The sequence below is a fragment of the Sylvia atricapilla genome, chromosome 3, assembly GCF_009819655.1.
Source record: "Sylvia atricapilla isolate bSylAtr1 chromosome 3, bSylAtr1.pri, whole genome shotgun sequence".
NCBI classification, from domain to species: domain Eukaryota; kingdom Metazoa; phylum Chordata; class Aves; order Passeriformes; family Sylviidae; genus Sylvia; species Sylvia atricapilla.
The window spans coordinates 90,886,171-90,898,494 of record NC_089142.1 but is presented as its reverse complement, the minus strand read 5'-3'; the positions used below and the strand labels follow the sequence as shown (position 1 = coordinate 90,898,494).

The window sequence follows — 12,324 nt, the reverse complement described above, 5'->3', positions numbered from 1 at the left end:
TGATACTTTGTTCTTCAGCAATTCTGTTCCATGCCTAAGACCTAACTGAATGCACAAAACCACATTGTGTGTGCAAGCCCTTATGTAGGGTTTAAAAAACCCACAATAGCAGAAGGCAGATTTCAAATACAAATGTGTAGGTTTTCATAAGCAATGAAAAACAGAACGACAAACAAATCAAATAATAAGAATAGGTTCTAGAAGGGAAAAAACCAACATGACAGCTATTGGTACTACAATTAACTCACAAAAATCCCAAGGTGAATCCAATTATTGGTGTGACTGGTTTTGCATGGCAAACCTATATTCTACTGCATCAAAATTAAATATTCATTTCCATTCTTTATACAGTCAGCTCCTTTGTGCAGTGTAAATCCAAGTATGAATCCAATCCTTCTTATGTGAAGCACAGACTGGTCCTGGATGCTTTAGGAAAAGTCCTAGAGAGAGATTCCTTTTCCCAAATGAGCCCAACGCAGAGTACCATAAATCTCTTTTTTTGTTTAAAATAAGATTTCAGTGCCTTAGAAATCTAAATGCAGAAATGCAAAGCTGAAACAATGCAACCTACAAACAGAAACCCAAATCATGACACAGTTTAGTTCAGCTTGGTTCTGTAAGAGGTTATTTGCTGCACCTTCCAAACTGACTTCTTCCTTTGTTCAGTGATGATGTTAAGAATGTTCTCCGCTGGAATTACCTGACCCGGTTCTTGCTGTGCAATATTTTACATTATTTTAATTAGTAAAACTTGTACAAAGAGAAAACCATCAAGAGGCGATGTTCCATTTTAGGAAAGATTATCTAAATATCCACAAACAATAGATAAAACCACTTCTACATCCAACGAAAAACTGCTTTACAACAGTTTCAATGTCATTGCTTCTGTTGTATGGAAAGCTGAAAAGATTGTGAAAAATCTAAGGATTTTTCTTATGCATATAAAATTAATGCTGATTTAATATTAAATTCTACACTCAACATTACATTTCTCAAACTGGACTAACAAATATGACTGAGAGAGACAACCTGCACTGTATTACTACAAGACCATTCCTGTTTAAATAAAGTTTTTGCATTATTTGTATTTAGTAAATAAAGCTTCTGTAAATGAAGCAGCAGTGCAATATCAGGAGAAAAAAATAAAACCCAAAGGCCTGTAATAATGTTTAAATCTTTAAATCAACAACAACTGAAAGCCTGGCTCTGCAAATAAATCCCTCAAAAGACACCAAATAAACCAAGATGTGGAACTACAAAATCCTTTAAAAAGGACTTAATGAAATTGTTAAATAGTGTGAGAATTTGAGAACCATGTGAAATATCTTTATTACAGCATTTGCACCATCACCAGTCTCACTGTACTTAACTGTCTGTATATCTTAAAGCCAGGATTGTTCAAAGGTATTATAAAGGAATTCAGGAGGAACACATCTGTCCTAATGAGAACATTTTAGACTAACACAAATTGTCTAAACAAAATCCAAGACTTTACTCTGCTACCCACCAAGTGCTACAACAGTCAGTGAGGTCTCATCTTAGTAAGACATCACCATCATTTATAAGAAAAAGGAAATTACTTGCTTTTTTTACACAAACAATTAAAAATAAACAAAATTTGTAATTACAGGCAAAAAGAATATTTAAATTGGGAAGCTTTTTAAAAATATGTTTACTCAGTAATGCATAATTTTAGTAATATGAGTTAGATTCAGCAGTCACTAAATTAGTGTGAGTCCAGCTAAAGGCTTTGGGACAAATAGGAACCTCAGAAGCACTGATATATCCCCAATTTTGGTGGACAGGACAAGTGTTTATCTGGTGATACTGCAGCTTCTTAACTGCATCATTAGAAAGCTGTTCCCCAACCTGAACAAAAGCAAAGCAAACTTCTATTTAGTGTGTGAACATTCATTCAATTGCTGGCAAATCACTAGAAAAATAACTTACTGATGTTCTCTTCTTCAAGAAGAAAGATCTGCTCTCTACTTCCAACCAATAGCATATGGTAATTCCTAAAACAGCTCACAAAAGACCTGAATAGATACCTGTTTCAAGCAAAGCCATAGTATTTTGCATTCATTCAGAGTAGTCCAACTGCTGCCACTTCCTTCACAGTCTTTCAAACTAACTTCCAACTGCTGATATTTTAAAGAAATCTGTATCAATTTGCTTAATGAAAATATATTTTAGTAAAGTCGTGCTCTATGAGCTTCCTACATTGGAATACACGAATACAGGAAGTGCTTTCAACAGAAAGTTACATAGTTTTACAGTACAACCTGTCTAAGGAGTTTTGGAAGGGACCAGACTAATGATCTGGTCTCTTTGGATTAGGCAGAAGTACAGGCAAGAGGGAAAAACCCAATTTTTGCCATATATAGAGCTCGTTCCTGTCACAGATTGAAGAAACATTAGTTTGATGTCAAAGTTCACCTGATGCCCAAATGCCAGTATTTTTCAAACCAACTGCATATCAAAAAATGAAAACTTACATTACTAAGCTCCTGGAAAGAAACTCAGTGCAAAGCAACAGTATATTTCTATTTGCTATATTATTAAGTGTTCTCTCACCAGTTCACCAGTGGTTTTTCTTTTTTTTTTTCTTTTTTTTTTTTTTTGCTTTTGCTTTACAGACCATTAACTTTTTCTCAAAGTGCAAACTATTGCCCTTTAATCTGAATGCAGGCAGGTCAGAAGCTACAGTATTAACGCAATAAAAAACATACACAGGGAGGAGCTTACATTAATTTGGAGAACCTCTCACAAAATGTTTCTGAATTGAAAACCACGAAACAAACCCAAACAAATACAGCATCAGGTGGATGGGGAAGGGACTGCTATCCTATCTGTGCACAGCAAGGCTTCACTGACACCAAGGAAGTTCATGACACCAAGTGAAGATTCTATATTAAATCCCACCATTTTGCAGGTTGTGCATCCTTTACAATGGAATGTTGACCGCAATTTCCATTTTTTACTCCCACAACAAATCTGCTGATTGCGACCAGGGATGATCGTCTTCCCAGGAGAACAAGCTCCCTTAGAACCACGGCTGCACCTCCTACCATCCATTACGATTCCAGTAAAGTGTGCCACCTACAGACTTGCTGTCCTTTAGATTCCTTCATTTCAGTCCAGTGGTTGAGTTCATCTTCTCCTGAGCTGTTGAGACCTAAGGAAATCCAGCCTATCATTTCTTTCCGCTTCATGCTGCGCTTATTGTACACGGACAGTATGAGCGTCACGTCCGAGAGCTGGAACAGAGCCACCTGGAAAACGAAGGTTTCCTTGTAGACGGGGTTCGGCTGCCCGCGGCGGATGGAAGTTTTGCATTTGGACATCTCCTGCCCCATGGAGTTCAGCAGGGTGAGCTTAACGTATGTATCTACAAAAGAAGTCACATTGTATCAGGTATCTCGGGATGAGAGGTCCGGAGAAGGAGGTACTTACAAAGAACAAGGATATGGTGTATACCAGGATGGCTGAACACAGCTGACTTCAGACACATGGAGAGATGACAAGTAAACAAAATATTTACAAACACACTAACAAATGAACTAGCTCCAGTATTGTGCACACGGGTTAAGTTAAAGGTATACCTCATAATCCTCTTCCCATTGACCCCCTTGTTTCATCTAGAAAAACTTAAATTGCATTAACACTTAGCAAGCTCCAACTAGCCACAACACTGTAAAGCATACCACTGAAATTTCAAAGAATATGCATAAATGAAATGGAATAAAGGCAATTAATGAAGAGGTAAAGAAAAAAAAATGTCAATATGCAGCGACAATATCAAAACAGCCAGGATAAAATGCTTAAGAATAATCTCTGCATGGATGTGGTTCTCGTTTTGGGCTTTTCAGTTTTATTTATTTTGAAAACCAAAACGTTGCAAAGTGCTTTTAAAGATGGTAGTTTACATAATACAAAAAAAATTCCTATTATTTCCTAGGAAGGAATAAATTTACTTCACGCTTAAAGAAAAGCAAGTTTTTGCATAATTCAAGATGATTGTTCAAAAAGTAGCTTGCATGGGGCTTTTCAGCATACACTTAAGAAGATGATACAAGTAATATAGTTAGCACACATTATGTGTTAGCATTTGGCTGTAAACCCTTATTTTTAAATGTCTATTTCCACTGGACCAAAAGCACCATGCTCCTGCAGAAGAATGTACATTTCATGAAGTTAACTAATTATAGAAAATATAAAATAGCATCGTATTTAATTTTTATTCCTGTCTTTTCATATTAATGCATAATGTCAATTAAAAGTTGTAATTTATGTTAAAAAAAAACCTGAGTGTTTTCACACTGAGTATTTTCACTTTGCAGGTACACTGAAACCCCAACATCCATAATCAGAGATAAATGCAACTTTTGCATTAGAGTGCGCCACAAAAAATAAACTTATACTTTCATAAACCGATATGGGTAGGCAGCTGTGGATATTTTACTGCTGGTAGGTTTCTTTTGCATGAAAAAGACAACATCCAATTAGTTTCTACAGGAACTCACCTCGGATTATATAAACCTGTCCACCTATCAAGTGTTTTAGACAACAGAACAGTCCGTCTGACAACAGGGGGTGGAAAGCAGTAAAAGAAATAATGACCAGATGTCAATAGTTGGGTGAGAGAGGATCAAAGGTTAAAGTTTAAGAGGAAACACTATTCATTGTAGTGGAAGAACATGAAACCTTAGCAGCATAGATCAGAAAAAGGACTGAACAAAAGGACTGTAAGGTAAAATTTAATGAAATGAAAATTTCGTGCAGTTTTTGCGCAACCTTCACAAAAATTACATTGCTTACATAATGGGTTATCTTAGAACTAGTAGACATTGGGTTCTAAGTCACACTTACCATAGCAAGAATCATGCAAATGATTAAGTCATAGCAGATTGGGTAAAAACCACTATATCCTTATAAAACCTTATGCTTTTTCATGCAAACTCCAGCATGTTTAGAAAAACTGCACATTAAATTAACTAAACTTCATATAATAAAAGCAATAAAATGAAAAATCATTGCACTGAAAACCAAGCTATTTTTGCTCTTAGCTTTTCTAGTTATTGATATTTGATTATAATACTTCAGTTCTTGAGTAGTGATGAACTTGGGCACAAGAATGACTCTGATGTAATCTCTAAAAAGAGCTGAGGGACACATATCTTAAATTCAGCAATGGATTTCTATTTAGGATTAAAGGCATTGCTTATTAAAATCCACATATTTATGAATTTAATGTGTGTATGCATGCAGACTCACACATGCATTTAATATGCAAAAGCTCATACTCTGTTTCAACTAAACTTTAAGGAAAACTGATAAGCATCTTTTTCTCAGACAAAATATTAACTGTCACACAGAGATACAAAGAAGACACATCCACTGTTACTGCCTGCAGGATTTTGCCTGTTTGCCTGCACTCAATTGCTGAATGAGTTACTATGTAACATATAAATATGCAGAAGAGGAGCATGTACACGCAAGAAGTAGAAATTAGTATTTAATAAAATCGGTAAGTTCACAAGCCCTAGACTACAGAAATGTGGGGTACACTAATTGCTTCCATTTCTGTCACAGTTCCTCAATACAGGAATGAAAACTGAGCTGTTCATACGCTTTGCAGCACTTCTCAGAATTTTGAACCACTGATAACCCGAACAACAAATGTGACCAGAGGATATTTCACCATCATCATCATCACCATCTCTTCAGGCCTTAGTTTTCATTCTGTGGAAATGAAGGCACAGATCAAGGCTGGCAGATGTCCATGTTGCATTCAACAGGGACTTACAGGATGGCAGTGGCATGGACATGAGTCCAGGAGTTTAAGAGGTGCCACCACTGCTGGGGGAGGGGAGGGGGATGGCACAAAACAGCCCAGAGGGGAAATCTGGATTTCAGATTATCCTGGACATGGTTTTACCAGACCCAGAAAGTTCATTAGTGTCAACAGAACTCCGAACTCATACCTGTCTAAACAGAACTGGACTATTGTTATTACAAATATCAAATCTCCTCCCTATCCTTCATAGGGACCAAAGGTAGCATGGAAGCTCTTCCCTCCAAAAAGGTTAGACAGAACATGGTTTTACAGGGCCATGTGCCCTGTCCTATGCTCCTTTCTTGCAATCTGAAACAGATTTTTGACCCCAGTGACACTCACAACTAGTAGCTCTACAGCATGGACTGACTGAGCACATTTTGGGAATTGACATACTAGGGAATCAACATCTCTGTTTTCAAAACGAGTACTGAACCCTTCCTAACTTGCATATTCTAAATAATAAATAAAAACTGGCCATCTCTGAGATTCCAGAAAGATAAGCATCTGGTTTTGCTTTAAGGGTCATCGTGGTCTCTTTTCTCCCTTTCATTTTTTCCCACATCCCAGTGTCCTTGGACCTCTTTGGCTTCCCCATTTCTTTCTATACTTTGTCTCCAAAACAGGTAACTCTGGGGCAGCTACCCAATTATATAAAAGTGTTAGAGATTCATCTATCACCTTCCTTCTCTGGCCATGTTAACAAAGTCTGGCTCCATCAGTGTATAGTGAAAAGTATAGAGAAAGCAAAGCAGAATAAGGTGAGCCAATTATGAAGAGAATAAACATGGGTCAAGAAAATGAGAAAAAGGAGAGAGCATCAGTCTGGCTTACTTCCTAAACTCTGAAGAATGAAGTGAGACGTGCAAACCACTTACAAAACGTTGGCAGCCTAATACATAATCCAGTAGCAGATAATCTGCTAGTGCCACACTAATCTGGGGCTTAAAAAACAGAAAGAGTAGCTAAAATCTGAGCCTCCAGACAAAATCAAAAGGAACAGGTAGGTATTTCTTATTAAACTTACGTAAATCAGACACACCATCTTAAAAAACAATAAAAAAAATCTTTTAAGGAAGTTTGTTACTGAACTTTTTCAAGCTATGTCAAAGAGCTAGAGAGAGTAATAACATTCTCTCTCTCCCTGTGACACTCCATCTGGCTTGACTTAAGAAGTATATAAAGTTCACAGATATTTCAGACATGTATTTTTGAACAAATGTTTGAAGACACAATTCAAGTCATTTTTTATGGTGAACATCCCTCCTGTACAGTAAATATGCCAAAGGTCTCAAGTGGTTACTCCTTGTCTTTACTGACATTCCCAAATTACATATATTACCACACATATACAGGCACATAAGCAATTAAAGACTGCAGTATCAACCCCTCTAGGAACAGCAATAACTGTTCAGAATGTTTATATTAATATTAACTGGCATGTACTTTCTCTTTAAACACTGCCTTTTTTTTTTTTTGGCTTGTGATGTGAGGCATTAGTAATTTAGCAATTAATCATTATGATAAAGGTAATTTATTAGTCAGTCATCATGAAAAATTAAAACATGTTGTCAACTTACAATTAATATTTTGAATTTTAGATTTTTGCTATTTCCCAACTGACTAGAAATATAAAACATGAAACAGATTAGTTGATGCTTGCTCTATTTCATTTTGATTGGGTAAGACTAAGTGATAGGATTGAAGTCTTTGCTACCGAGAGCCCCACCAGTACAGAAGCATTAGGATGAAAAAAGATTTTCACTCACTGGGTGGTCTGTTCGCTGCCAAGTTTTTGAAGTGGCTGCCTTTTATCACTTCTGCTGATAATCTTCCAGTTGTAGCATTATAAAGGAGGCCAACGAGGATTTCTGGAGCTGAGCCATGTACCAAAGACTGACAAGAGGAGGTACTTTCACTGCAGGACACTTCTGACATGCTCATTTGAGAGTCACAACCCTATAAAACAGATAAAAGGTTCTGTGTGTCTTACAGAACGATGTTACTGCAAAGTCGATTTTTGGAATGATGCATAGAAAACTCTGAAAGCAACTTAGCGGCAATAACAACTTCCATTCAATCACTCAATAAGAAATGCACATCCTTAATATGTAATTAATTTGCACATGTTAATGGTAACAATAAAGTGGTCTGAAATTAAAACAGTTCCTAGGTGCTTACACTGCTTCATGATTGAGGAGAAACAACAGCAGTAAGTGAAGAACAGCCTTTATGGTCCCTATTTACTTCAATGTCTAAGGTAAGACCTGTGACATGATTTGTCAGCATCCTGGAAAACGTTAAACCTTGGATCTTTTACTTTCCAAAAAATGGAAAACACCAGCAGAACCTTGAAGATAACAAAATGCAGAAAATTCTTATTCATCCTTTGTAAAGGGTATTCTCTAGGCTAAGAATTTATGAGTAGCAAAATAACAGAACACATGCAATTAGAAAAATGCTCTCTGTCTAGTATAAATTAGCTTAAAAGGAATTTAATTGATCCGGGGATACAGGACTGCAATAGTTCCTTTGTCTTGGGTGGGAAAGGAAGAATGCTGTCCAAAGCTCAGGAAGCAATGCTAGAATTTCCACCCTGAAAACTTCCAAAAATTTAGATTTTTCACACCTTCTCACTACATCACATCTTTAATGTGTTTCTAATACTAATTTTTATCATTTCAACTCCTCATAATTGGCCTTAAAAAATGAAAAAAATTCACTTTCTTTACACTGCCATGCTAATCACACCATGGTTGTTAATATTTTCATTTCCAATGGCACATAGGAGTGTTACCACACACTAGAACACTGGATGGCAAGTAGCCAATGGAATGGCAATGTACTTGATAGCTGAGGAGAGACTTCTGAATTATCAGCACATCCCTTTATGATTCTCTCAGAAAAAATGAAAATTGGCTCCACAGATTTTTCAAATATGGCTTGACTCATTTGGGAACATGGCATCACTCTTTCAACGATACATGATGATATTGTGAAGCTGATTCTACCAGATTCCAAATGTCTCTATCATTTCCAGCAACAGCTGACATGGACATAAGATCAGACCTAAAACCTAAATAACATAAATCCTCATCAAAACAAATGTTAACTTTATAAGCAAATAACTTCAGCTGACACATAAAGCCCACATACATAATAGATTCTCAGATTATAGAAGACATGATACCTACAATAATATCCCTCTTATTGACATTTTAACTAACTCTTTTCAACAGAACATTACCCAAAAGTCTAGCAGAAGTTTCAAGTAGCAATCCAGTTCCTCATTAATAAACATTCACTGTTGTTAGCAAATGTATTCTTACTGCTGAAGGACCTCAACAAATTTCTCTGAGTTCCCTCTCCCAAGCTGCAAATTCAGAATTTTAAATATTCAGTTATTTCTCCAAAAGCTCTTTATTCAATGCCAAGAATAAATTTCAAACTGCTTGCAAATTGTTAATTGCTGAAAATTAATTACAAGTATACATTCATTCTCTGATGCTTGAGAATCAGAGAATGAATGAACAGGAAACTTTTGATTCCTAACTTCAACAGAAGGAACAAAATGGAAAGTTAAAAAGAAAGATGACTTCATTCAGCAGGAACAGTATACACTGCACACTTGAAAACCTCAGCCTGTCACAACTGCAGCTATTACTTAAGCTTTCTGGTCTTTTAACACTGTAACACATTATCCACATGGTGTTCATTCACCTTTTTATTTTCTTGAGCCATGAATCTTTATACAGTCCACCTGACACTGTTCAAAGCTTAGGTCTCAAATTCTATTGAGATCATGCTGCAAGCCCACAAAAAATGATGTAACACAAAGCAGGCAGAGTAACACTGTCCCCAAATCCTCAAAGGGTTTTTTTGACATGCTGAGAGAAGCTGATGATAGTGCCTTTTCCTAATTGGGATTTATTTGCACAGTTTACTGATGGCCTAAGAGGAACTGAGAAACCAGTTTATGACAGTCAAACTCACTACAATGGATATCAGAGTAAGGTTTAGCCTGTTAGAAACAGTGAATAGTAAATGAGAGATTACTGAGAGTAAATGACTCCTGAAGTACCAGGAAAGAGAAGACAAGTAGCTTCTGTGCGGTATAATAGAGAAGGAAGAAAACAACTGAAAAATTCAATGTGTGGTACTACAAAGTTACATAAGCATGGGCTAGAAATACCATTCCTTTACAGCAGAATCCCAAATGGATAGGAGAAGACTGCCTTTCTCAAGGCCAGGCAAAAGGATCTCACCAGCTGAATGGTGGGTTGAGAAGACCAAGGTGATTCTTCAGAACTCTAAGTGGATGGAAATGCAACTTAATGACTGTACCTTAGAAGTGTTCACACAAAGAACTGGTAGATGTGACTAGATGAAAATCTGGAGAGAGCATCTAACTTAAATATTCTGCTACAATATTTTCTAAACCAAAATATTTTTGCAGATTTGAGAAAAACAAATAAATGTTGTTTAATCCCTATTTTATAATAAACTTCTGAATCTCCTTCCTACAACACTGTGGGGATGTCTATAGACAAGATATTAAAAGAAAGTAATCAAATTCACCAAAGGACAAACCTAAACAGTACTTTGTTTTCTATTTCACTCTAAAAGAACCTCAACTTCAATTCATTTTGTTTCATGCTGCCCCAAATACATTTAAAAAATACTCTGCTTTTTAGTTATGAACGGGAAAATCCTATTATAAGAGAAGTGAAATGTTAAGAAGGAAAATCAGGCAGATTAGAAGAATGATGTTACTGGGTAACAAAGGATTGAACAACATAAATTGAAGTATACTTCCTGTGGCTATAACAAGGAAGAAAACAGAGGATTTAGGGACAAGTATGTAAAAGATCTGAGGAAAGGGGGAGAGCAACGATGCATTTTGTCAGTTTTCTTTTACAAGAAAACAAAAATATTTATGAGAAAGAGAAGAAACTAGGATCATGGATTGTAAGAGACAGCTGAGATGATCTGGGCTCATATCAACAACTAAGGAAAGACTTTCCATTGCTGGGCAAAGTTTAAAGCAGAGATACTGAGTATTATTAGATATCTTCTTGTAAGTATTTTCTCCAGCACAGAGCTTATTGCTCACATTGTGGAAATCCATTCATTGTTTAAATGAAGATATTCCATGATAATGATATTTGTGGGTAAGTAACTTGACTTTATGCTACATCATATGCTGCACTAGAACTGGAAATAACAGCCTTATTAAAGTTTCTGTTTAGAGGTTTTTTTTCTATTTACACAAGTCAGAATTCTAGAAGAGCACTAACAAACTCATCAAGAAAAAAGCCAGACAGGAAGTTACACTTTTACCTGCTCAAAATATAACCTTCAAACTCAAGTGCCAAATTGTAAAATATTAACACTGAAATTGCTCATGAATAGAGATGGAGCTCCAATGACAACATTACAGTGCAACCAGATGCTTTTCATCTCCATGCAGGTTTGCATTTAATCTGTCTGTAAAGCTATCCCTAGCCCACTTTGATACTGTTGCTTCCCTGGGGGAAACTTAAGATTCAGATGAAAAATCACTATTTGTTTGAAATAATGTCTATGTAAGTTTATTTTCATAACCCTTCCCTCTCATCCCCTATAAACACTCTGCGTAATTTAACTAGCAAGGAAAAGGACTAAGGTTCTGTAAGAGCAGAGGCTTTTCAAGGTCAGTGAAGCACCAGAAGAGAAGTCAGATGCCTAGTGAGAACTGTCACAAAACGTTGTATGTGGATTTTTAAGAACTTAGATGAACTGTCAAAGTGTTACTGATCTGCCCACAGTGCAAGAAACTGTCTCTTGAGGTTGTCTAGGATATTAATATTAAATCCTGAACCTTTTTTGTTGATTTAGCCACAAATACATTATTAACAGTAAGCACTGCAAAAAAAAAAAAAAAGTGAAGTCTATTCCAAATATTTGGTTCATATATGTCTTACTGCAATAAATAAAAAAATGTTCAGCTTTTGAATTGTCTAACATAAAGCTGTGTGCAAAGGACCTAAACCCTTCCCATATACCACAGGATGGTACTTTGTAATAAAGTTAGTCTGACTTTATTTGATCAACACTTACAAGAATTGCTGCTTTCCACTGGATTGTAAAAGTAGTATGTGTCATACTCTACAAAAACTTAATTACTAATTCTCCAAACTATTGTCCTTGATGACTTCTTTGCATATATTATCTGGGGAAGAGACATTATTTCTCAATAAAGATATTACAAAACCATTCCTATTAAGCAGGCTTTGTATTTTATACCTTCCCTTTGTACAAAAGTTGGCAATCAAAAAAAGAACACTCTTTTTTTCCCCTCATACCAATGGACATGAACACATAGAATGCATGATGTCAGACTTCAAACCCTGAGAAGCATCTTCAATAGTGTTTTTATCTCCTCTCTTACAACACAGAGAATCAGCTATTTGCATCCATGGTAATATATGCAAAATGTGTTTATTTGT

At 36.1% G+C, this 12,324-nt stretch overlaps 1 protein-coding gene across 1 annotated transcript in view; it reads right to left on the bottom strand.

Moving 5' to 3' along the window:
- Positions 1-761: 761 nt before the first annotated feature.
- SYT14 (synaptotagmin 14) overlaps positions 762-12,324 on the bottom strand; it is a 54,060-nt gene continuing 42,497 nt past the window's right edge. Inside the window, exons 5-6 of the mRNA XM_066316136.1 lie at positions 7,606-7,795; positions 762-3,388 (exon numbers count right to left, since the gene is read on the bottom strand). Of these exons, the coding sequence (XP_066172233.1) occupies positions 3,075-3,388; positions 7,606-7,795 (504 nt within the window). The 3' untranslated portion in view covers positions 762-3,074. The remainder of the gene's footprint in view (positions 3,389-7,605; positions 7,796-12,324) is intronic.